Raw genomic sequence first — 27691 nt, 5'->3', positions numbered from 1 at the left:
CTAGGAAGTGGTTTGGAGAGAGTAGCAGCACCCGTAGTGGTTGAGTAGAGCAGCGGCATTGGAGGCGGTTGAGGCGGACGAAATCTCTTCGTCTAGAGGAAGAGCAGTGACATTGGAGGCGACTGGGGCGGACGGAATCACGTCGTCTAATGGAAGAGCAACGACACTGGAGGCGGCTAGTGTAGACGGAATTTCATCATCCGGTGGGAGAGTAGTGGCACTAGAGGCGACTGGTACGGACGAAATTGCATTGTCTGATGGAAGAGTAGCGGTTGGAGCATACGGAATCAAATCTTCTAATGGAAGAGCAACAACACTGGAAGTGGCTGGTGTGGACAGAATTTCATCATCCGGTGGGAGAGCAGTGGCACTAGAGGCGGATGGTACGGACGGAATTGCATCATCTGGTGGAAGAGCAGCGGCTGGAGCGGATGGAATCACATCATCCGAAGGAAGGGCAACAGCTGGGGTGGACATAATTGTTTCGTTTGGATAGGATGAAGAGGTTCTTGATTGAGATTCTTTTTTTATTTTAATAAAAACTGTCACACGTGTGAATTCTCATGTTATGCAGGTACGTGCACGTCCAAGGGGGAAAATAATTTTCCCCCTTGAACTTAGGTTGTCTCAGAGCTGTCGAGACGGGCGGTGGGCAAGCTGGCTGGCTGAGGGCGGTCGGCGCTGTGGCCGGAGGGGTGATGGCTAGCAGTAGGCAGTAGTGGGGTCGATCGATTTTGGTGGGAAATCGGCGACAAGAGAAGAGAGACGAAAGAGCAGGGGGTTCTGTGCGGCGTCAACTGGCTAAGGGTTGTCGACACTATGGCCGGAAGGGTGAAAGGCGATGACGGTAAGGAGAGCGTTGACAATGATGGCACCGGCGAGACGGAACGGTGGTGTTGGCGCAGGCGAGACTGAATCGCGACGATGACAACATCGGGAGAGATGAGTTGGAGAGACGACGGGTTCGGTAGATGGGGTGGATAACACTGGGTGGCACCGACAGGCTGGGGGCGGTCGGCGTTGTGTCCGTCAGGGCGAGCGGTGACGACAATGGTGGCTTTGGGGGGAGGGGGTAAAATCGGTCGGCCGAGAGAGGTTATGGTGCGGCGTTGGCGAGGGACTTACCAGCAGAGCGGACAGAGATGGCAGCGGGGTGACGGCGATGAGCATGTCGCTGGAAACGGTGGCGGCAGTTTTTTATTTTTTCAAAAATACCTCCGGCCAGATTGCATGGAAAAAGGGAGAAAATACTAGGTGTGGGCGGCGGCAGTGGGCTGCAACTACGGAGGCTGCTTCTGATAAGGATATTCAGCGATAACAGATTGGTTCTGATTAATCGATCAAAAGCTTTGATACCATATAAAATATAGGAATGAAGAATAATATTGCAGTGATTATTATTGATAAGGTGTAAATTATTTATAGAATTACACAGAGATTGTAGGTAATTAGGACTCTAGAATTTGAGTCTATATCTAATTCAAACACTAGTTATCTTTATCTCTATCATTATTTTTATATCTATCACTATGTTTATCTTTATCTCTATCATGCTCCTATAAGATGGAGCTCCAAGAGAAGAGTCCAATATTGATCTTCAAAAAGAGTAAGCATATTCTAGGAAGTGGTTTGGAGAGAGTAGCAGCACCCGTAGTGGTTGATTAGAGTAGCGGCATTAGAGGCGGTTGAGGCGGACGAAATCTCTTCGTCTAGAGGAAGACCAGTGACACTGGAGGCGACTGGGGCGGACGGAATCACGTCGTCTAATGGAAGAGCAATGACACTGGAGGCGGCTGGTGTAGACGGAATTTCATCATCCGGTGGGAGAGTAGTGGCACTAGAGGCGACTGGTACGGACGGAATTGCATTGTCTGATGGAAGAGTAGCGGCTGGAGCATACAGAATCAAATCTTTTAATGGAAGAGCAACAACACTGGAAGTGGCTGGTGCGGACGGAATTTCATCATTCGGTGGGAGAGCAGTGGCACTAGAGGCGGATGGTACGGACGGAATTGCATCATCTGGTGGAAGAGCAGCGGCTGGAGCAGACGGAATCACATCGTCCGAAGGAAGGGCAACAGCTGGGGTGGACATAATTGCTTCGTCTGGATAGGATGAAGAGGTTCTTGATTGAGATTCTTTTTTTATTTTAATAAAAACTGGCACACGTGTGAATTCTCATGTTACCCACGTAAGTGCACATCCAAGGGGGAAAATAATTTTCCCCCTTGAACTTAGGTTGTCTCAGAGCTGTCGAGACGGGCGGTGGGCGAGCTGGCTGGTTGAGGGTGGTCGACACTGTGGCCAGAAGGGCAAAAGGCGGCGATGGTAAAGATAGCGTCGACGATGATGGCGCCGGCGAAACGGAACGGCGGTGTTGGCGCCGGTGAGATTGAATCGCGACAATGACAACATCGAGAGAGATGAGTTGGAGAGGCGACGGGTTCAACACAGGGGGATGGATAACTCTGGGTGGCACCTACAGGTTGGGGGCGATCGGCTCTGTGGCCGTCGGGGCGAGCGGCGGTGACAATGGTGGCTTTGGGGGGAGGGGGTAAAATAGGTCGACTGAGAGAGGTTATGGTGTGGCGCTGGCGAGGGAGTTGCCGGTAGAGCGGACGGAGACGAGAGCGGGGTGACGACGACGAGGATGTTGGGCGAAACGGTGGCAGTAGTTTTTTTTTTCAAAAATACCTCCAGCGAGATTGCATGGAGAAAGGGAGAAAATACCCTGTATGGGCGGCGGTAGTGGGTTGCAGCTTCGGAGGCTGCTTCCGATAAGGATATTCAGCGATGACAGATTGGTTCTGATTAATCGATCGAAAGCTCTGATACCATATAAAATATAGAAATGAAGAATAATATTTCCGTGATTATAATTGATCAGTTGTAAACTATTTATAGAATACACAAAGATAGTAGGTAATTCAGACTCTACAATTTGAGTCTATCTCTAATTCAAATACTAGTTATCTTTATCTCTGTCATTGTCTCTATCAGTTATAAGGTAAGGGTTTTGCTTCTCACACTAACTATAATTTCATGTTTCTATGTTTGTCTCGAACCCTAACTGAAATTTTGTGACATTGGGGCATTATTTTCCATTCTCCCGTGTTACTATCATGTAATGATGGCTTTGCCAATATTAAGTGAAATATGCATAGAATTTCTTCGTGGAGTAGCTCTCTAAATGCAAATTTATTTCTTTCGCTTTATCTTTTTATGATTTTGTATTTTTCTGCAGTAACTACTCACACTAACTATAATTTCATGTTTCTATGTTTGTCTCGAACCCTAACTGAAATTTTGTGACGTTGGGGCATTATTTTCCATTCTCCCGTCTTACTATCATGTAATGATGGCGTTGCCAATATTAAGTGAAATATGCATAGAATTTCTTCGTGGAGTAGCTCTCTAAATGCAAATTTATTTCTTTCGCTTTTGCAGTAACTAAGGTGTGGTAGTGTAACTCCTCACTTTACCTTTTATGACGACAGGCGAAAACAAAGAAAGTTTTAGGTACCAATATGGATGCAATAAAATAGGACTATAGCTTCTCAAGGTTAAACTAATTACTAAAATTTCTATTGCCCCTCTTTTCGACGAACTTTACAGCTAGGTTGGATAAGTTAATTACGGATAGTGGAAGTATTATGACTTGTATCAACTCTGCAGCACTAGGCCATGAAGATGAGTCCATGTTGAGCTAAGTTGGTGGGCTAAGACAGACTTGTTGCAAAAGGAAGAGCACCAAGTGGCTTACTTTAAAAGAAGCTTGTAAAAGTGGATTTTGGGATAAATTATTCAGGGCCATATCAGTCAGACTGTTTTTCTCATGTATATTTATTTATTATCTGTTTTAAAGTCCCAATGTCTAAGAAGATCATTATTCAAATTCCTAAGATAACATAATGTCAAATCGAACCAATCAGGCAATGCTTGTGGTGCTGATGCTTGTGGTGCTGTGCAAGGTACCTTGAATTGTCAGATGTCCTTTATATGTCTATTATCCCATTGAAGAAGCCACTGCTTTTCATGTGTACAATGCACTACTGGCATCTCAAATCCTCAACGTCACTTCTGGTTGCTCACATCACTCATTCCTTTTCTTTATTCACCCACAATCAATGCCTTTTCATGCTATTGAGAATCTTGTCAAGTCAGTGGCCTACACTTTTAAATTTTAAATTTGATTTTAACCAGTGGTTTTGCTAAGGGTAAAGGTAAAGCCTCTTTGATCATATCTCTTGGATGGTTAACAATTAACCAACCCATATGATGTTTTCTAGTACATGTACTTGCTCACCAATTTAATATTAGTGCAATGGAGTGGATTCCCGACCATTTCATGATGGTGGAGAGTGGCTCATCATGAATTTGAATATAAGTAAGGAGCCTTTTAACAGGGTTTGAGGTATGTGATTCTCCTTTTCTATTATCCAGAAAAAAATATTTTTTATTATTGAGCTTCCTCCATCTTTATATGTACAAGATGACTTTCTAGCTCTTTGATATATATCAATTTGAGTTGGAATCAATTCTACATCTATAGTTAGGGATTGGACCTTGGTTTATTAATTGGAATACCATGAGGAGTCTCAAGACAAGATCACAAAGAGTTCCATTGTTGTCGTGGTTAATAAGCCTAGGATCTTCTTGGCTGACATAGATGTTGAGCAACCTCTCATAACAACACTGTTAATCACCAGGGTGGCCAGTCAGCTAAATTGCAATTTCTTGAAAATTGTGCAGTTTATTTCTGTTATTGGCTGGTAAATATATCAAGTCAGAACTAAAACCTGTAGGAGGAAGATCCACCCAGCAGAGCTAGACACATTGGTGTTGAGCCACCAATCAGTCACAACATTATCAAACTCATTTTTTTTCAGCCAAGAGTTTTTTCAGTCTAGTGATCAAGCTGGTGTAATTTTTACTAAAGCCATGAGTAGATGGGAATTTGGGGCATTTTGTAACAAGTTGGGGCTTATATATACATATATGTATGTATGTTCCAGCTTGAGGGAAATGTTAAATGTAATATAAGGGGTAATTTTTAGAATGTTTAGATGTGTCTATGATTCAAATTTTATGTTGTTTAGAGGTGTGGTTAGGAAGTTCGAAGGAGTTGGGTAAGAGGGGTAAATATGTAATTCTCTCTCAAAATCACTTAAGCTAATAAATAGGAAGAGGGATTGATTTTTGACCCTAAAGAAAGCTCTCTCCTATGCTCTCTTTCAGCCACTCTCTTCTCCTTTACTTCTTCTTTTCTTCTCTCATTCTTAGATAGAAAATCTTCTTTGGGATATTGTGTATTTGTTGGAGGTAATTTAGTAAATTGAAAGAGCAAGAAGCAAATTGTAGTTGTGCGATCAAGTACAAAGGTTGCGTATAGAGCAATGACAGATACACTTAGTGAATTCTTGTGGGTGAAATTTGTGTTGTGAGAATTGAACTTCTTTACTAAAGAAGCAAATTACAATGTACTGTGATAATCAAGTTGTCATCTTCATTGCAAGTAATCTTGTATTTCATAAAATGGCTAAACACGTGGAGGTAGATTGCCATTTTATTAGAGATGCTATCGTGAGTGGATTAGTCACCCCTTATGCCAAGTTTACAGATCAATTAGGTTAATTGTTTCCCAAAAATCTAGGAAAATGAGATTATGAGATTTTTTGTAACAAGCTTGGGCTTCTAGATATTGACGCTCTAGTTTGAGGGAGAATGTTAAAGTTGTACGTCTCAAGAGTATTTTGGTTATTTTATATACATGGGTTTCCCCTCTAGGCTTATGAGAGTATTCATCTGGTTATGGTGAATATTGTGTTAAAATTTTCAGGTTTATACGCTTTGTGTACTAGGAGATATAAGTTGTGTAGTTTAGAAGGACATTTATAACATCTTCTTCACTCAAGTGACCTATTAAATCAAGAGAAGGGTCGAGTTCTAATGTCAAGAATTGTTCCGCACTACAACACATCTTAACTCCCCTCTTTCCCTACTTTCTTTCCTCTTTCTTTATTTCTTCTCTTTCTTTCATTTTTTACATTGTGCATTGCTAATGCAAGATGAAAAATGAATTTTGGAAAATCAATTGTCCACATAATCTAGGAGGTATTTGTACCTTGCAAAGTTAGTTGGCAAAGGTCACTTGGGGTCTGCTGTAAATGATAGAAGAAAATGGTGTATGTTAAAACTTAGGATTCCATGATATATAATCAAAGTAGAAAAGGTTAAGGGGTTAGAAGAAAAAAAAGAATTGTGGAGAAAAGGTTTAAAAGGAGAAGAAGAAGGGTGAAAAATTTGGAGAAGGAGAAAGAGGCTGGAAAATTAGAATTGTGGAAGATCCTATCCCTCCCCCTAAAGCTTTATTTATAGATGCTAAAAATACCAATATTATAAGTATACCCTTCACCCTAGTAAAAGTGAAGAGGAAACAAAAATAAAAAACTAATTACATCAATGACACTCCAACTTATTCACATCTTCCAACACTCCCCCTCAAGCTGGGAGGTAATGGCAGTGATCCCAACTTATAACAAATAAAATAGATGTAGTAATGATCTCCTCCATCACGGTGTCCCAAGGATAAGTACGAAACCGAACACAAACTCTCAAAAGGTAGAAATGGATGATAAAACATAAGTCGAAACCAACCTCAAAAGATTTATAATAAAAATAGTGACAATAATCACTAAAGTCGGTAATATCTGTCCTTCACAAGACGTCGATAAAAAACCCAAGGGTACCAATAAAAAGTCTCAATGGACTTAAAACACCTATATATATATAGGACTAACCATAGCAATGCACCAAAAAGGGTTGGCCAAAGGGAGTAAACGATAGTCAAATAAAGGATGGTAGGAGAAAGGCAGCCAAATAATAAAAGGGTAATTGGGAATCAATATAAAGATAAGATGAAGACGTTGGGGCCATCATGTGTTTTATTTTCTGAAGCAATTCAAATTCTTCATCATATGAACCAATGCCGACAATAGTCAATAAATAATGAACCCAAAGCAAGCAACCGATGAGTTCTTCTTCTATAATAATGTCTCAATCAAAGAGACTATAACAACTACGGTAATGAGTCAATGTCCAAATAACATATGCCAAATATGTTATTATATAGCAACGGATAACTGGTAAATAGTAAAAGTCCTTAAGAGTAATAAAGACACATGAGATAATTTGTAACAAGTCCATCCTTGAATAAGGAAGATGTGCACCAAATAATAAGTTGAACCGAGTGCTGTTAATCTTCTAAAAAAAAAAATAGAACTGAGCGCTGCTGCTTGCGAGAGCAGCTGCAAGGTCTTCTAAAAAACAAAGAAGAGTGAATAAAATAGTAATAGATGTTGTTTCCACGCTTACTGTATTAGTGATTAATTTAGATACCAAACTGAGAGTTAGCCATATTAAACCAACTAATTAGCAGGCAATGACATAAGTGTCATGTTTCTGAATATAGCCCACGCTTAGAGATGTAATTACTTAATGGAACTAATTCTAAAAGGCAAGATAAAACACCGAAGGCAAAGCTTGAGGCTAGACCAATTACAACTTGAAAGGATTTTACCGAGTAATAGGTTGAGCGAGGCTGCTCACTTCATAAGGGGATAAGTACATCGAGTGTTGCTCTAATATGTTGTTTATATGCTGTAAGGATTTCTCATTATCAGAGATGAGACACACATTTTGAATTTGATCCTAAATCAGAATCTCCTTACATAGATACTTCTGTAATTTGTAGCATTAAATCAAGTAAATACTTTTTTGGGAAGTTGTCATAATTCAGAATAGGAACACTTCTTCTATTTGACAAATAAATCAAGGAAAGTTTATGAAAATATATGATCTTCTAAAGAAGTTTTCGAGATATTGTTAGTTAACAAATAAAAACTTTCCAAGGATATGTCATCAGATACTTTCCTATAATTTTTTATCGATAACAACAAATCAAAAAGTGAAGCAAAAAATTATGTTTAAATTTAGATCCTCTCATGCAACAACATACTGACATGACCTTTGATTCTTCCAATGCAAATATCTCCAAAAAATATAGATTAGATTAAATTCGGATCAAGTAAATACTTTTTTGGGAAGTTGTCATAATTCAGAATAGGAACACTTCTTCTATTTGACAAATAAATCAAGGAAAGTTTATGAAAAAATATAATCTTCTAAAGATGTTTTCCAGGTATTGTTAGTTAACAAATAAAAACTTTCCAAGGATATGTCATCAGATACTTTCCTATATTTTTTTATCGATAACAACAAATCAAAAAGTGAAGCAAAAAATTCTGTTTAAATTCGGATCTTCTCATGCAACAACATACTGACATGACCTTTGATTCTTCCAATGCGAATATCTCCAAAAAATATAGATCAGATTAACTTGAAGTTTTCTCCTTATGAAACTAGACTTAAAATAAATTTCATACAAGTATAAATTCTCTTCATGAAATATACTTCTTTTGTGATAAATAATATGATAGATTTGGGACTCTATAATCTGGCCGAACTGAGTACTCTTTCTTCTTTGGCTAGTATGACCATTGACTCTTCTGAAGTCAATATCTACATCTAAAAGACTCAGATTGAGATTTTTTGAATAGTTAAGAAAATAAACTTACAAATATTTCTTTTGATATATAATTCTCCATATAAAGTCTCATTCTTGATGGCATAAAAGGGCTCGAAGGTTGAAGCTTTCTGCATCTACATGAAACTTTTCTACTACTTGACCTTTGCTGCTTCAGATGTCGATTTCTCTTCTTAAAAAAATTTGATTTAAACGATTATTTCTTATTGGAAAAATAGACTCAAAGATATTTCCAATGGTATATAATTTTCTATATGAAAAATACGGTAAGAGAGTGAAACATCCAATGAAAAACAAGAATTGGGAAATAAGACTTAAAGAAAAATGAGAAACTTTTTTTTTTCTTCTTCTTCCTCCCTTTCTTCTTTATCTTCTTCTCTTTTTCCATCTCATATCTTTGCCCACTCTGATACCATGTTAAAACTTAGGATTCCATGATGTATAATCAAACTAGAAGAGGATTAAGGGGTGAGAAAAAGGAGAGTCGTGGAGATAAGGTTTAGGAGGAGAAGAAGACGAATAACGAATTTGGAGAAGGAGAAAGAGGCTGGAGAATTAGGTTGTAGAAGATCCCAACCCTCCCCCTAAATTGTTATTTATAGATGTTAAAAGTACCAATAGTATAAATATACCCTTCACCCTGGTAAGAGTGAAGAAGAAACAAAAATCATAAACTAATTACATCAATGAGACTCTAATTATATCATATCTCCCAACAATGTAGAACCAAATAATTTATGAACCAAGTGGAGATTCAGGCTGTCAAATAGTATGTGATTGGAGTAGAGATTTAGAAATATTGTGTTTGTTGCATTTTTGCTCGAGTGAATGTGTGATTGGTGCACATGAGATTTGATAGGTTATGAAGGTTGAAATACTTGAATTTTTGGTACAGCTCTTTGTCTTGTTTTCTTTATTGTCCCGTGATGTAGTTCTCATAGAAAAGTTGAGTTGTCTGATGAGAGAGAGAGAGAGAGAGCATCTACAAATTCTCTTGGAAGAATTACATCACTTTTCATTCTTCATGAAGAATGAAGAACATTTCCAAGTACAATGTAATTCTGTATATGGGGAAGGTCAACTTTGTCAAGAGGTGAAATTCTTAAAATCCTATTACAATCTTTAAAATTGTAATTAGGTTGTAGGCAATGCTGAATTGCTGTGGTATGAGAAAATTGAATGAAAACTTTTTCTTCTTTGTTTTGTCTTGAATTTCACCTTCTTCTCAAAACAAAAGAAATGGAGTTGTAGATGCTCTTAATACTGCATATTCTTTAATCTAATTTTGAGCATAGCAGCATAAAATTTTTTTATGGCAATTTAAATCAAAATAGATGGTGGATTTAAGTACTACCTGTGGACCAAATTCCCTTGAACTATCTGCAAAAGCCAAGGAGTTCTTATCAACATTACAGAAAGCATCATCTATGAATTTCTCTGATCCAGCACATAGGGGATTGATTACACAAGTTGCACTTGTGGAATGTCTGGGGCAAGTCATGTTTAGGTTTCTTGCTTAGCTTAATTGTTAAAGCAGAAAGGTGCCTATTCTTCACGAATCTTAGCAGGGATCTGCTTTTCCCAAGCGCCTCTTAAAATTGTGTACAGAACTGCCTGAAACCCAGATTTGCACTGGACATCTTGGGTGCAAAAGACTGCAATAAACTCACGCCAAGCGAAACAACTAACCTGGTCGGTTGACATGTTTGACAGCTATGTATTCATCACAGTGATGTGGAATAGCAGGAAACCTTAGTTATATATTTGACCATTATTATTTCAAAAAATAGTTAGTAAAAATGAGATAATTATCAAATTCTGGCAAACCTTCCCTTTCTCCTTCATATTATCCTGGTAAGCCGTTGCAATCTGTAGGTTAAAATTCAAACAAAATTTGTTTTTGTCCACCACCGTTCAAACAAATAAGCAATTCTTTCCACTTGGTAGCTGGCTTACTGGCTGCCATCTTTGGAGGTAATACCATAGCTGGCCCAAGACATTCTGTTCAAGTCCCATTTACAAAACACACAAAATTTCATGGAACAACAAATTAACAATGTCAGAGCTTATACATATCATTGTCCACTTTCACTTGGTTTGCACCACTTCTCGGAGAAAATTTAGAGGGTGTGGCTTCTAAATCAGGTGACTGACTGTACAGTTCGTATTCTGTAGGTGGCTCACTTTTGCTCCTTACATTTCTTGGTCTGGTTCGCCGGGATCGAGCAACCTTTTCTTTTTCACCTTCATCCTTGACTGACTGCTTAATTACTTTTTGCCTTCCATCTTTCTCGTTCGATTGTTTGGATTGTTCTTCCCTTTCACCTTCTGTACCTAGCTGGGGAGTTTCCATTTCACTTTTTGCTTCAATTGACTGTTTAGACTCTCTATGAGAAATATCAGGGGTTTTGGGGACCTCATAGAGGGTTACGCCCCCACGTTCAATTGAAGTGTCCTCTTTGTTGTCCCCTGAGATTTGGAGAGCTTCTAGTATGTCAACCACCTGAGTCATTGTTGGGCGCCCCTTAGGGTTTTGACTTAGGCATTGGTAAGCCAAATTAGCTGCCTTCTGGGCAGCTTTGACTGAGTATTGACCCTCGATTCTAGGATCTAATATCTTGAGCATTTTCCTGTTATGGTTCAACAGTGGGCGAGCCCATTCAACAAGGTTATGTTCTCGACTCGGTCTACTCTTGTCCATTGCTCTCCTGCCTATGAGAATCTCAAGGAGCACAACCCCGAAGCCGTAGACATCACTTCGTGCTGTTAGATGACCTGCTCATGTAAAACGTACAGATAAGCTAACAGCTCATAAAAAATCAAGAAGAGTAGGGTCTTGAATGTCTAAAACCATTAATACTTCAGCAAACTCACCCGTCATTACATACTCAGGAGCTGCATATCCGTAAGTTCCCATCACTCGAGTGGAAACATGGGTCTGGTCTCCCATTGGTCCATCTTTTGCAAGCCCAAAATCTGAGAGTTTTGCATTATAATCCTGCAAAACAAGAGCAGAGACATTTATTATGGCACTCATGACAACAAGTTCCTTCAATATATAATTAGGATGAGAATGTTCAACTATCAGACTCCTTTCAGAAAGGTCTGCACAAAGAATTCTTGCAAAATTTTGTTATGCTGAATAACTTTTCACTCTTACGATATCCCTCTGTACTTTCTGATCTTTTTGCTAATAAAATGAAACTCATGAGAGCAGGTTAAGTGGCGATCAGAATTAAAACGGTAGCAAAATCGGAGAATATAGATTTAGCCATGCATTTGTTTTTGTTAAGAAGAGTATAAAAACTATCCTGTATCTTTATTGGAGACAATAACACAAGTTTTACAGGAAAGTATTGTCCATATTTTTTGTCAAAAGATCACTCCTATTGCATTCTTATCTCTTCAGTCCATATCTAAGGGTTTACTAACATCAGGAAAATGACAATAATTTCAATGACAAAAATAAGAAAGAGAAAGCCATCAGAGAAGGCAACACTAACCAAATCAAGCAAGATGTTTGAGGTCTTAAAATCACGGTAGATAATAGGCCTCTCTGCCTCATGAAGAAAGGCCAGCCCTTGTGCTGCACCATAGGCAATCTTCATTCTGGTGGGCCAGGTCATAGTAACAGATACACCTGTTGTCAAATGTAAAATGATATGAATAAGCCCATATCTTCATTGCTCACAAGATGCTTCAAGAAAGAACAAAGAACTAACTTGCCCTTCACTTTAGCCCTGTACCCTTCAATCCCAGAAAATTTTATGGAGGAGCTAACCCATTTTAAAAAAGTATTTAATCAAAATCAACTGTCCAGAACAGCATGAGTAAAAAGTTATTATGAAGTTGCCGATTTATCAAACCAAAAGTTATCCAGTGAATCACATAGAATGCCTAGCTATGCTCAAAAAAGTAAACAGGTAAAAAATTTGGAGGTAAGAAAATATACTGCCAGAAATGAGCAACTCTAGAAAAAATGTGTTTGTACGAATAAGTCTACCACTACAACAATCTCATTTGAGGAGGCTCCCATATTAGCAGAGCCACCAATTCATAGTATGTTGAAGATTTCTTATTCAATCTCACCAAGTCTGATCTGGTCACTTTTCATGTCATATGAATATCTCATGCTGGCCCAAGTGAACGATATATTCAGATTGCCTCACCCACACACCTCTTCTTTTTATAATGAACCAATACATTAGGACATGCAATTTACAGTAGAGGCTGGCATGAGATTAAGATCTGATTCTGAATACTTGGGATCCATTCTTGCATTTCTATCCATCTTTTAATATTGCCCTGGAATTTTAGGAAAAAGAGTCCTCTTCATAGAGAAATTAGCAACGAAAGAGCCATTTACACACTAATACCCAGAAGATAAACTACGTGCAAGTGATCCAGATAATCGATTAGTGTCTTCAGTTTTATTCCAGTTCAAAGCTTGTTGAAGCATGGTGATAAGTGGTTTCATTTGATAATTATGCACAGTAAACTTGATAAGAGTCCAAACTTACAATTGTTGCTTGTTTTAGCTTGCAGTCTAGACATCCACACTTCAAAGAAACGTAGAGCCCCATTATGAGAACCTAAAGGTTTCACTCCCATTCATAATATGCATGCTAGTGTGCCATTTAGTCACTGTTTTTCATCATGCTTGTCCCAAACCCACAAGTACATCCATATGCGAGTTCATTATTTGTGTGTGTGAGTCTCTGTTGGGAGGGGGTGGTCAATAGTAGGACGGGGGAAGAGAGAGAACCAAGGGTATCACAATGACTCCAATACTAAAGAAACCAAAAACTTTAGTTACTTACGCCGAAAAAGATGCTTCTCAAGGCTACCAGAAGCCATATATTCGTATACCAACAGCCTATGCTCATTTTCACAACAGTAGCCGATTAACTTGACAAGATTTGGGTGACTGAGCTGCCCAAGATAGTTGACCTCAGCCTGCAGAAAAGCCAAAACTGTTTGAGTTGATTTCTCCAAAGATAACATACACACCATGCTCTACGTTTTTTTTCCTTGTTTTTCTTTAATCCTCTAGGTGATTGAAAAAATCTGAATAAACACAACACACATACACACACTCAAGAAAAAGATAGAAACAGGAGAAAAATAATACCAGCCATTCTCTGTCACCTTGAAAACCCTCCGGATCAAGCACTTTAACTGCAACTCGAGTTGACTTGTATCCTGGTCTTATATTTTCATCTATGACACCTTTGTAGACAACTCCAAACCCACCCTCACCTAAAATTAAATCTGGTCGGAAGTTCTTAGTGGCTAGTTTCATCTCACTGTATGTAAAGATATCCACATTGCTGTACCCATTGACCTGCCGAAAATCATCAACACCTTTTGGAGCCGGTGAAGCTGGTGGAACACTAGAGGCACTACTGACATCTGCAGTGCAAGATGTCTTTTCTTTGGAGGGAGAGGGAGTTACACGATGAGCTACTTCTGCTGCTGTTACCACAAAAAGAAGCATGTCATTAGCAGCAAAGCCAACATATTATGATTTTTTTATCGAAAAGATGACCACTAAATGCACATCCATAATGGCATTAATCTCTATTAAAACTACAGCTACATAGTTAAGTCACAAGACTGGTATGATCCCTCAACCCTTTACGGATGCTCGAGCAATTGAATTCAACAAACCTAGTCATTGGCATTTATGAAGCAAAGCTTCCTTCTTAACCCAAACTCCAAGACCATAACAACTACAAAGATGACCCATCCAAGTTGCTAGAATGGGTCATTCGTAAATGAGCACCACATACATTATTCAACAGTAATGTCAAGAAGTATCTGCATCAAGCTGCAGGATCTTGGTCTTTTTTAATGAACAATATAAAATCTCATTGACCCAAGCTCATCAAACAATGGGACAGATACAGCAACTTAATGTACAACATACTAAAAGGCATTTAGCAAATTGCCCATATGAAATATTTGGAATATCTCCCCCACAACCAGCAGAATCTTGGTGATAATTGCATGTCACTTGCATAGAAGAATCTATCTTGGTAGGATGTCTACCAGAAGGACAGCATAAATGCATTACAAAGAAAACCTACAGCCAAAGTGATAGGCCTAGAAGATCTGAGCGAATCCCTAAGAAGAATCCCAAGTTTTTAGCTTGAGATAGACCAAGTCTAAACCAGCCTTTTATTTTATTTTGTGCTGTTGTTTTGTGCTTCTGCTCATTCAAAGTAGCTACAACTCATTTCCTTGAGTTGAGGCTAGTTAGTTTCCTGAGTTTAAGCTGATCTGTTAAGCTTTACTCTATTTATTATAACGTTAGCAATGACTAAAGCAAGTATAATATTCTTACAAACAATTGTGGTTCATCTTTCACCCAAAGAAAGTGAGTATTCCTCAAAGTTGTTTCTGCTGCTTCCTATCATTGGTATCAGAGCTTCACTACAATGACGTCCAACAAAGAGCGGATCGAAGCTTTGGAGGCTGGGCTCGGTGGAGTTTAAGATGGAATGCAACGATTAGAGGAATCCATCAACAAGCTATCGGAAGCTTTCCTTTCAACCAAAGAAGCCTCTAGCAACAACAACAATAGGCGAGAAGGATCTTTCAGTTCGCGTCGAGGGGAGAACGACGGCGGCATAGAGATTTTCTCTTCCAAGATGGCAAGTTGGAATTTCCAAAACACTCTGGAGAAGATTCGATTGAATGGCTTAGCAGAGTAGCTCAATTCTTTGAATTTCATGGCATAACAGGCAATCAGAAGGTAACTCTAGCATCTTTCCACCTTGAAGGAGAAGCTAATCAATGGTGGCAATGGTTGCATCGAGCTTACCAGGAGGAAGGCCGCTTGGTGACCTAGGAGTTCTTTGAAGAGAAACCGTGGGCTCGTTTTGGACCGACATAGTGTGAAGATTTTGATGAAGCTCTATCCAAAATTCAACAGATCGGATCCCTTTATGATTACCAAAAAGAGTTCGAGAGGCTAGGCAATTGAGTTCACGATTGGACACAGAAGGCTCTCGTTGGCACTTTCATGGGAGGATTAGAACCCGAGATCACCGACAGAATTCAAATAGTCAAGCCCAAAACATTGAAGGAAGCAATCAGCCTAGCAAGCCTGAGGGATGAACAGATCGCAAGAACGAAGAGGTTCACATGACCTCCATTGCCAAACCGTGTACCCACCACCATCACTCCAGTGAATTGTTCTACCCCAACAACGACACCCAAGAGATTGAGTTGGGATGAAATGCAGAAACGGAGAGCACAAGGGCTCTGTTTCAACTGCAACGACAGATTCACCCCAAGACACAAGTGCCAAGGACCTCAACTACTCCTTCTTGAGTGCCAAACCAGCAACCAAACCAAAGAATACAAGGTGGAGGACAAAGAGTTGCAAATGGAAGACAATCTGGGAGATCAAGCCAAACTAGAAATCTCAATACATGCACTAATGGGCTGGACATCTCCATGAACCATGTGAGTAGCAGCTACCATCGGGTCTCAACACGTGATGGTGTTGATTGACAATGGATCCACTCACAATTTCCTGAGTGAGAAAGTAACCAGATTGCTTCGACTTCCGGTGGTACCAACAAAATCGTTCGTTGTCCGCATAGCAAATGGAGAACGACTAATCTGCCAGGGTCGCTTTAAGAAGGTACAAGTGAATTTACAAGACATTACTTTTTCACTCACCCTCTATTCTCTACCCCTAGCAGGACTTGATATGGTGTTAGGCATCCAATGGCTGGAGATGCTAGGCTCCGTGGTCTGCAATTGGAAACAATTAACCATGGACTTCCACTAGGATAATCGAGCACGAAGATTAAAAGGAATTAACCAAACCATTTAAGCAACATCATTGGCGTCGATTGCGAAAGAGATGCACCAAGGCCAAATGCTGTTTGCCATCTACCCACAAGTTGCCAAGAAGTCCACCTGGGCAGACACCAGTCCTAAAATGCAGCGGACATTGAAGGACTATGCAGACGTGTTCAAGGAACCAACCACACTACCACCCTTAAGATATCGACCATCACATTCCCCTTAAAGAAGGTACTCAACCCATCAATGTTTGGCCCTATAGATATCCATATTTTCAAAAAGCAGAGATCGAAAAACAGGTCCAAGAGATGCTCAACATGGGAGACATTCGACCCAACACCAGTACATTCTCATCTCCCGTTTTGTTGGTGAAGAAGAAAGATGGCACTTGGCGATTCTGCACAGACTACCGAGCACTAAACGCAACCACCATCAAAGACTGATTTCCCATCCCTATGGTAGATGATATGCTAGATGAGTTATATGGGGCAGCATATTTCACCAAACTAGACTTGCAAGCTGGATATCATCAGGTACGAGTACATGCTCCTGATATTCAAAAAACTGCCTTTAGAACCCATAATGGCCATTTTGAGTATCTAGTTATGCCTTTTGGTTTATACAACACCCCTTCCACCTTCCAAGCCATTTTGAATTCAATATTCCACCCTCATCTTTACAAATTCATATTAGTCTTTTTTTATGATATTCTTGTTTATAGTCCTACCTGGGAATTACATATAGAACATGTTAGAACCACATTAGATATCCTGAGACAACATCAACTTTTCATTAAAGCAAGCAAGTGTGATTTTGTAAAATAGGAATTGGAGTATTTGTGAGACGGAGGACGAAGCCATGGTGTGGCCAAACACCAAGGTGGAAGACTGTGCAAGTCCAGTGCACAGCAATAGAAGCAATGGCCAAGGCCAAGTGCAATGGCACGGCCCAGAGGGGCGCACACATATGGCTGGCCCGGCATCAACTTCAACAAAAGAAGACACACTTGAGCTTGCCAAACGGATGGCCAAGCAACAAGGTGCACAACAACCCCAACAGCCAGCTCAGACACAAGGCAACACGCCAGCAGACACTTCTGGCGGGGCGAAATGGGGTTGGGCGCAACCAGGAATCCTGGCGGGGCGAAATGGGTTGTTGGCGCACGACCAAGACTCCAAGCAGGGCGAAATGGGGTTTCCTCAGAACCTGCGCCTGCGCCTGGCGCAGCAGGACTCCAGGCGCAGGCGCCAGGCGCCCGCGGGCGAAATGGGGTTTCCTGAGGCGCCAGGCACCCGCGCGCGAAATGGGGTTTCCTGAGGCGCCAGGCACCCCGCACGAAATGGGGTTTCCTAAGGCACCAGGCGCCAGGCGCCCCGCGCGAAATGGGGTTTCCTGGCGACCAGGTCGCGCCCGCCAGACCAGGGCGCCCCTTGACGCCAGAAACCGAATTTTTGGGATCTGACGGGTTTTTGAGCGTTTTTAGAGATTTCAAAAGGCCTAGGGAGAGACTATAAATAAAGAGGCCTCTCCCATTGTAAAAGGGTCGAAAAATCCTTAGCCTTCTTTAATCTTTTAGTGTATAGAGAGAGTTTTTACCTTGGCCTTCAAGAGTGTTTGGCCACTCTTTGTAATCTTGCATTCTCAATACAAAGTAGGTTTTTCTCTTCTATACCTTGGTGTTTTCGTTGTCCCATTTGGCTTGCAACTTCTTGTGTGAAGTATTGGTTGGAGGATCCGAGGCTCAAGGAGGCTGACTAGTTCTTCGGAAGAGCTAGGCCGCACGGGGTAGATATTCCGCTTGGCTAGACGGACCTAACCCAAATCTAACCGCGTGACAACTGGTATCAGAGTGTACGTTGCAATCAATGGCTTCCACAAGTGGAGAAGATGCTTCAAGAGGCAAAAATCAAGTAAGTGATGTTAACTTTCGTTTTTCTACTCTTGAACATCGTTTGGACAGCGTTGAGAACCTTCGTACGAATTGGGAGGAATTCGTTCAAAAGACTATTGAGGAGCATCAGCCAACTCCGAATTGGCTGAGAGGATTTGAGGAGGACGTCCATTCGGCCATGGCTGTCATGAGGATGGAAATGGAACGATTGGGGAAGGATGTCAAAGATCTCTCGGGAGAGCTTGGGGCAAGACTCACTTTGTGCGAACGAGCCTTAGCAAATGGAGGGGCTGTTCACACACAAGCGAAGATAAAGGTGCCCGAGCCGAAGTCTTTCAATGGAGGGAGAGACGCGAAGGTCATAGATAATTTTCTATGGCAAGTGGAGCAATACTTCCATGCAAGCAAGCTCACCGACGAGCAAGCTAAGGTTAGTACGGCTGCCATGTTCCTATCCGATGATGCTATTCTTTGGTGGAGAAGACGCATGGGAGATGAGCAAGAGGGAGAGGACCCCGTCCACACTTGGGAAGATTTCAAGAGGGAGCTGCGGAGGCAGTTCTTTCCGGAGGATGTCGAGTACCAAGCAAGGAAGGAACTACGTGCATTGACGCAGAAAGGTACAATTAAAGAGTATGTACAATCCTTCACTTCTCTTATGCTTTGTATCTCCAACATGACGGATGAGGACCGTCTCTTCTCTTATGCTTTGTATCTCCAACATGACGGATGAGGACCGTCTCTTCTCCTTTCTTGCTGGCCTTCGTCCATGGGCTGAGCAAGAATTGAGAAGGAGGGAGGTAAAGACACTAGTTTCAGCGTTATCTACGGCTGAAAAGTTAACCGAATACGAGAGGAGGAATGATTCGGTTAACAAGGTGTCAAAGGAAAATAATGGTAAAACAAATTTTAAGAAGAAGGAGAAAGGGGAGAAGAAGCCATGGGTAAAGGATACCAAGGCTAGGCCGGAAGAAAAGAAGAGAGGGGACAAACAGAGGAAGAAGGTACATTGTTTCATTTGTGAGGGAGAGCCCTATGCGAGGGATTGTCCTAAAAAGAGACTCCTCAACGCTGCTCAAACAGAAATGGACAATGGAGGAATTGAGCCTAGGATGGGTTCTCTAACCCTTCTCAATGTTGTTGTCCGTTCCAAAGAGGAGAAGGCTGCTCCACTTCCGGTAAGACCCTCAAGAGAACTTCTTTTTATTTCTCTCACACTTGCTGGACACACTGTTAAGGCAATGGTGGACACGGGCGCTACCCACAACTTCCTTTCGGAGGAGGAGGCTAGGCGCCTAAGAATACGAGGAGAGAAAGATGGAAGCAAGATGAAGGCGGTAAATTCTGCTGCTCGTGAAGTCCAAGGCGTTGCCAGGAATGTACCGGTGGTGATAGGCAAGTGGGTTGGATTTCAGAACTTTACCATTGTTAGCATGGACGATTTCAAGGTAATTTTGGGAATGGAGTTCTTCAAGGTTTGTAAGACATTTATAATGCCACATGTGGGGGTAGTGGGAATTATGGACAAGCAAAGTCCTTGTACAATTTCTGAAGTTGAGACCAAAGATGTAACAAACAAGGATTTAATGCTATCAGCCCTCCAGCTTAAGAAAGGTCTTAAGCAGGGCTGTTCTACTTACATTGCTTCTCTTTGTGCTATGGAGCAGAATGAGGCATTGCCTACCCTTAAGGAGATACAAACCGTTTTGCATGAGTATGGAGACGTCATGTCGGAGCAACTTCCAGCGAGGTTACCACCTAGGAGAGGGGTAGACCATCGCATAGAGCTTGAGCCCGGAGCAAGGAAGCCAGCACAAGCACCATATCGGATGGCGCCCAAAGAGTTGGATGAATTACGGAGACAACTCAGCGAGCTGCTGGATTCTGGGTTCATAAAGCCAAGCAAAGCACCTTATGGGGCCCCTATACTATTTCAGACAAAGAAAGATGGAAGTATGAGACTATGCATCGACTATAGGGCGCTCAACAAGGTAACCATAAAAAACAAGTACCCTATTCCTCTTATTGCTGATCTCTTTGATCAATTGAAGGAGGCTAGAGTTTTCTCCAAGCTGGATTTGAGAAGTGGTTACTACCAAGTTCGAATTGCGGAAGGAGACGAGGGGAAGACTACTTGTGTAACGAGATATGGGGCTTACGAGTTCATGGTTATGCCCTTTGGCCTAACCAACGCACCAGCAACTTTCTGCACTCTCATGAACGAGGTATTTTCCGAGTACTTAGACAAATTTGTCGTTGTGTATTTGGATGATATTGTGGTGTATAGCAAGAGTATGGAAGAGCACAAAGAACATCTTCGAAAAGTGTTCAAGAAATTGAGACACAATCAGCTACATGTCAAGAAGGAGAAGTGCTCATTTGGGTTGCAAGAGGTGTCCTTTCTTGGACATTGGATAGGGGAAGGACGGATATGGATGGACAGCAAGAAGGTGGAGGCTGTGCGTGATTGGTCTATCCCTACCAAGGTGCGTGAGCTTAGAAGTTTTCTTGGCTTAGCAAACTATTATAGGAGGTTTATCAAGGGTTTCTCAGCTATAGCAGCCCCCTTGACCGATCTCCTAAAGAAGGACCAAAAATGGCGATGGACGGACTCATGCCAAGGAGCATTCCAGCGGCTGAAGGATACCATGATGGTTGAACCAGTGCTTCACCTTGCTGATTTCAGCAAGCCATTTGAGGTACATACCGATGCCTCAAATTATGCCATTGGGGGTGTGCTAGAACAAGAAGGACACCCAGTCGCTTATGAGAGTAGGAAGCTCAATGAAACTGAGCAACGGTACACTGTACAAGAAAGAGAAATGACAGCGGTAGTGCATTGTTTACGTCTTTGGAGGCACTATCTTTTAGGCTCCAAATTTATTGTAAGAACTGACAATGTTGCTTCTGGTTACTTTCTTACACAGAAAAAGCTCAGTCCAAAACAGGCCCGGTGGCAAGATTTCTTGGCCGAGTTTGATTTTGAGATGATGTACAAGGCGGGGAAGACAAATGGTGCTGCCGACGCACTGAGCAGGAAGGTGGACGTACCTATCTCTTACGAGGAAGAGACCAGCCAGAGCTTGGCGCACATGGCGCAAGAAGGACCAGCACCTTGCACGCATGCGGCAGAGGAGAAGACGCATGCGGCTGAATCCCTGCATACCGCAGCAGACGGCACTTGCTTCACGCGCACCACGCGCGGTGCGGTAGCAGCAGTACACGAAGAGGCGCGCGGCGCAAGAGTAGGCGCAGGAGATATGCGTTTTGCACAAGGCAAGCGCGCGCGCATGGAAGACCATCTTGGCGCAAAAACAGAAAATGAAACTTTGCGATTACAAGCCTTAGCAGCAATTACACAAGTTGGAACGGAGTTGCTAGACAAGATTCGCATTGGAATTCGCCAAGATGCCCAGGCTTACAGCATTGTACAAGCTGCTGCCTTGGGAGAGACGAGAAGATTTTGGCTTGACGACGGATTGCTCAAGACCAAAGGTAATCGACTTTATGTGCCTAAGTTCGATAACCTAAGGCGTGACCTCTTGAGGGAATGCCATGATACCTTGTGGGCAGGACATCCAGGTCAAAGAAGGACGTTGGCCTTGTTGTCTGGCCAGTATTATTGGCCAGACATGGAGAATGATGTGGAGGAGTTTGTGCGCACGTGTCTTATCTGTCAACAAGATAAGATCAAACAACGCAAGCCTAGGGGTTTGTTACAGCCCTTACCTATTCCAAAGCGGCCGTGGGAGTCTATTTCGATGGACTTCATCTCTGGATTACGTAAGAAAAATGGGTTGGCGTCTATCATGGTGGTGGTAGACAGATTTACGAAGTATGGAACATTCGTAGCAGTGCCGAGTGATTGTACAGCAGACGGAGCAGCTAGAGCATTCATGGCACATGTGGTGAAGCATTGGGGATTGCCCACAACGATCATCAGTGATCGTGACCCCAGATTCACAGGAAAATTCTGGACCGAGATATTCATACTAATGGGAACATCTCTAAGTTTTTCCACTAGTTTTCATCCTCAAAGTGACGGCCAAACTGAGCGAGTAAATGCTTTGTTAGAACAATACTTACACCACTTTGTTGCAGCAAATCAGAAAAACTGGCCAGACTTGTTAGACGTGGCCCAGTTTTCATACAATTTGCAGAAATCGGAATCAACCGGGCATAGTCCTTTCGAGTTGGCGACAGGACGACAGCCTTTGGCTCCCACGGGTCTCTTTCCAGACACTTCACAGAAAAGTCCAATAGCTCATCAGCTGGCGAAGAGGTGGAAAGAGAAAACGGAGCTGGCACGGGTCTTATTGCATAAGGCAGCCAAAAAGATAAAGAAACATGCTGATTTAAAGAGGAGGGAGTCTTCTTTCAATATCGGTGACCAGGTCCTTCTCAAACTCAGACCTGAGCAATTTTGTCACCTTAGAAGCAGGAACAAAGGTCTTTTGAAGAAATATGAAGGACCCTTTCCTATCATTGAACATGTGGGCAACCTCGCCTACAAATTGCAGCTGCCAAAAAGGTTTAAGTTCCACAATGTTTTTCATGTATCGAACCTGAAACCCTATTTTGAAGACCAAGACCCGGACAGAGTAGTTGACCCAAGAGCTCCCATGGATATATCTACTACCTTTGACAATAGGGTAGAGTATATTATTGCAGACCGAGAGGAGCGCCAAAGGGGCAAGCCCCGGAGGACGCAATACTTGGTCAAGTGGCAAGGTCAACCGGAAAGCGAGGCAACATGGCAAGACGCTGCCGAGTTATGGCAGTTCGAAAAGGAGGTAGCCGACTATCGCCAGGGGTTGTAGACGAGGGCGTCTGCCTTATGGCTGTGGGAGTATGAGACGGAAGATGAAGCCATGGTGTGGCCAAACACCAAGTTGGAAGACTATGCAAGTCCAGTGCACAGCAATAGAAGCAATGGCCAAGGCCAAGTGCAATGGCACGGCCCAGAGGGGCGCACACATATGGCTGGCCCGGCATCAACTTCAGCAAAAGAAGACACACTTGAGCTTGCCAAACGGATGGCCAAGCAACAAGGTGCACAACAACCCCAACAGCCAACTCAGACACAAGGCAGCACGCCAACAGACACTTCTGGCGGGGCGAAATGGGGTTGGGCGCAACCAGGAATCCTGGCGAGGCGAAATGGGGTTGCTGGCGCACGACCAGGACTCCAGGCGGGGCGAAATGGGGTTTCCTCAGGACGCCAGGCGCAGGCGCCAGGCGCCCGCGGGCGAAATGGGGTTTCCTGAGGCGCCAGGCGCCCGCGCGCAAAATGGGGTTTCCTGAGGCGCCAGGCGCCAAGCGCCCCGCGTGAAATGGGGTTTCCTGGCGACCAAGTCGCCAACCAGACCAGGGCGCCCCTTGACGCCAGAAACCGAATTTTTGGGATCTGATGGGTTTTTGAGCGTTTTTAGAGATTTCAAAAGGCCTAGGGAGAGACTATAAATAGAGAGGCCTCTCCCATTGTAAAAGGGTCGAAAAATCTTTAGCCTTCTTTAATCTTTTAGTGTATAGAGAGAGTTTTTAGCCTTGGCCTTCAAGAGTGTTTGGCCACCCTTTGTAATCTTGTATTCTCAATACAAAGTAGGCTTTTCTCTTCTATACCTTGGTGTTTTCGTTGTCCCATTTGGCTTGCAACTTCTTGTGTGAAGTATTGGTTGGAGGATCCGAGGCTCAAGGAGGCTAACTAGTTCTTCGGAAGAGCTAGGCCGCACGGGGTAGATATTCCGCTTGACTAGACGGACCTAGCCCAAATCTAACCGCGTGACAATTTGGGCCATATTGTGACGCATCAAGGGGTAAAGGTAGACAACAAAAGAATTGAGGCCATGGTAGCTTGGTCATAGCCTGCTAATATTATTAACTTGCGCGGATTTTTAGGCTTGACAGGTTATTACCAAAAATTTGTTCAGGACTATGGACTTTTGGCTCACCCCCTTACCAATCTCCTAAAAAAAGGAAGCTTTCGGTGAACTGAAGAAGGAACGGATGCATTCAAGCTGCTCAAGCAAGCCATGACAACTACCCTGACTTCAGCCACTCTTTCATTATTGAAATTGATGCTTCAGGTGACGGAATCGGCACAGTCCGTACTCAACAGGGCCAGCCAATTGCGTTTATGAGTCGTGCTTTGGGAATTAGTAAACGAGCATGGTCCATCTACGCCAAGGAAATGCTCATGATTGTGAAAGCAATTCGAACCTGGCGGCCCTATCTTTTGGGTAGGAAATTCTTCATTCGAACCAATCACAAGAGTCTCAAATACTTTCTAGATCAACGTGTGGCAACTCTCGAGCAACAAAAGTGGGCAGCAAAGCTTTTGGGCTATGACTATGAAATTCTTTACCGGCCAAGACGTAAAAATTCAGCAGCTGATGCCCTCTCTCGCCGCCCTGACAGCCCTCTCCTTAATCCTTTGTTTGTCTTACAGGTTACTCTTTGGGATGATATGAGAAAGGCAGCACAAGATGATCCGAATATGCAGCAAGTGAGCCGCCAATCAACTACGGATCCCACCGGTCCATTCTCAATGCAAAATGGTCTATGTTTCTACAAAAAGAAAGTAGTTGTTCCAAGCTATCCGCAACCAACTGCTAAAAGAATTTCATGACAACAAAATGGCAAGGCATTCTGGAGTATTTAGGACATTCAAAAGGCTAGCTCAAAAATTTTATTGGCCATCCATGTACCGGACCGTCCAAGACTATATTACGCAATGTGAAGTTTGCCAAAGAACCAAAACTGAAACTCTAGCCCCAGCGGGATTACTTCAACCACTTCCCATTCCCTGTCAAGTGTGGGATGATATCAGTTTGGATTTTATTGAAGGCCTTCCATCCTCCCACGGCAAAGATAATCTTTTGGTGGTAGTAGATAGACTCAGTAAGTATGCTCATTTTGTTGCTTTATCTCATCCATTTTCGGCAATGATTGTAGTTGAACAATTTGTAGAGCACGTCATCAAACTCCATGGCATGCCGAAACCAATCATTAGTGACCGCGACTCCGTCTTTATCAACAAATTCTGGCAAGAGTTCTTCACTATGAGAGGAACCAAGTTGAAATCGATCTTCGCCTACCACCCGCAAACCGACGGACAAACAGAAGTTGTAAACTGCTGTGTTGAACAATACCTCTGTTGTTTCATCCATCAATGGCCACAAAAATGGTATAGTTATTTACCTTGGGCAGAATTCAGGTATAACACCACCTACCACAATTCAACAGGGATGACACCTTTCCAAGCCTTGTATGGTCGGCTTCCTCCTTCCATTCCTCTTTATTTTGATGGGTTATCTCAGATTAACGAAGTCGATCAAAGCCTCTTACACAGGGATGAATTGCTCCATCACTTGAACAAGAATTTGGACATGGCAGCTAATAGAATGAAACAAACGGTAGACAAAAAGAAGTAAAATGGGGAAGTTTCAAGCAGGTGATATGGTCCTCCTTAAGCTACATCCTTATCGCCAACAAACCGCCTTCAAACAAGTTCATCAGAAACTTTCCAGCAAGTTCTATGGCCCTTATCTAATCGAGAAGAAGATCAGCAATGTTGCTTACCAACTACAATTACCAGCAGGCGCAAAGATCCACCCTGTTTTTCATGTCTCTCTCTTGAAGAAATATGTAGGGGGTTCTCCACAAGTTTCCTTAGAGCTCCCACCTATTACTGATGAAGGTGTAGCTCCCGTAGAACCAGATAAAATCCTAGATACACACTGGATTAAACAAGGCAATAAACTTATTGAAGAGAGCTTGGTGAAGTGGAAGCAATTGCCTACTGAAGATGCTACATGGGAGGACACAACGTTGATGCATAAGATCTGAATGAATCCCTAAGAAGAATCCCAAGTTCTTAGCTTAAGATAGACCAAGTCTAAACCAGCCTTTTATTTTATTATCTGCTGTTGTTTTGTACTTCTGCTCAGTCAAAGTTGTTACAACTCATTTCCTTGAGTTTAGGCTAGTTAGTTTCCTGAGTTGAAGCTGATCTGTTAAGTTTTACTCTATTTATTCCTATAATTTTCCTATGGGAACGTTAGCAATGAATAAAGAAAATATAATTTTCTTACAAATAATTGTGGTTTATCTTTCACCCAAAGAAAGTGAGTATTACTCATAGTTGTTTCTGCCGCTTGACCGGGACCTATCACAAAGTTCACAGTAACACAGGGTAAGAAGTGATATTTACCCAATTTCATGTTTTCTATATTCTATCAGCATCTGCAATGATAACCTCACATCCAGAAAACTTAGTAATACAACACGAAATTCGTTGTTCATAAGGAAGCAGTCTCGCAAGTTAGGCAGAACTCTTAGGGATGAAGAAGATATGCTTTGTTTGTCTTCTTCTACTTGTAACCTAAACAAGACAGAGGAGTGATGATGTGACGCCAAGTAAGACAGATAATAGTTGGTGGGAGGTTTAGGCATGATAAGCTTTCATGTTTACCGACGCTAATCGTGTTTGATGTGCTAATAAATGGAAGTGCTTGATGGTCCATTAACACCCTTGCCAGCTTTCGTGACCACGCCTTTCAAAGCTGGTAATATCCGTTTCTACAAGACATTTTGTTTTGTTCGAAAAGGAAAAAATCATCCATTCCTGCAACTCTAGGTTCGCCGGTATAACAGATTAAGCCACCAAGTCTCAAACAAACGACTACCCAGAAATTATATAAAAAAAAATTCAACGACACAGCAAGTGAAAGCAGACGATGCATTACCTCCGCTCTGCTTGCAGCTCCCTTGTGAATTCTCTAAAGTTAAGCAGTTCCCCATTAATCTAATTGGCAACAGCAGCTTGCATCTTATCATTCCATTTCCAACAACGCGGGTATCCGACCAACCCTCAGCCTCCTTCCTCGCCTCCTCCCACGGCAGACAGACACTTTTATAGTTATTCAATACCGCGAATCAAGAATCAAAGTCATGAAGCATCCTCCGATCCGATCCGATCCGCTCTTGAACCTCCAAGAATTCCACCAGAGTTCCCAAATCTCTCCCCTCCGGTGATCGAACGCAGACGCCAGAGAAGTTCGAACTCCGTCGTCGATGAAAATATCAGAAAGTAAAAAGAAGAAGAAAAAAAAGTTAAAAAGACGAGGAGAGCGCCGATGGTGGTCCGATTTTTGCGTCGTGTCCCCCTTTTTATCGTTGTGATCGGAGTTTCATGGCCGGAAAACGCCAAATGACTAGTAGCCCCACGAATCGAAGCCTTTTAAAACCACCTCAAAATTTACAGTAATTACACCAATGCCACATCCAAATTTTATGGGTGGGTTTGGGTCGAGAGACTAAACTGAAAATCACCCCATTTCACACATTTGAAGAAAAAAATTCTTATGAAATTC

The 27691-nt window shown here is 42.1% G+C and overlaps 2 protein-coding genes across 2 annotated transcripts; both read right to left on the bottom strand.

The window, feature by feature from the left end:
* Positions 1-477, bottom strand: LOC137937320 (protein app1-like). The gene has a single exon (XM_068782391.1). The coding sequence runs from the start codon at positions 475-477 to the stop codon at positions 1-3; it is 477 nt and encodes a 158-aa protein (XP_068638492.1).
* Positions 478-10518: 10041 nt separating this feature from the next.
* LOC137937690 (probable serine/threonine-protein kinase PBL17) lies at positions 10519-27461 on the bottom strand. The gene is made up of 6 exons (XM_068782811.1): positions 27065-27461; positions 13737-14080; positions 13426-13561; positions 12109-12245; positions 11480-11603; positions 10519-11380 (listed from the first exon to the last, which is right to left on the bottom strand). Exons 1-6 carry the CDS (start codon positions 27153-27155, stop codon positions 10665-10667), a joined length of 1548 nt encoding a protein of 515 aa, XP_068638912.1. The 5' UTR covers positions 27156-27461; the 3' UTR covers positions 10519-10664.
* Positions 27462-27691: the final 230 nt, after the last annotated feature.

This window comes from Aristolochia californica, unplaced genomic scaffold (genome assembly GCF_029961685.1).
Source record: "Aristolochia californica isolate CCGP_79_NKW_82.1479 unplaced genomic scaffold, dmAriCali1.0.hap1 SCAF_7, whole genome shotgun sequence".
NCBI classification, from domain to species: Eukaryota; Viridiplantae; Streptophyta; class Magnoliopsida; order Piperales; family Aristolochiaceae; genus Aristolochia; species Aristolochia californica.
This window is presented reverse-complemented; position numbering and strand designations above follow the sequence as displayed.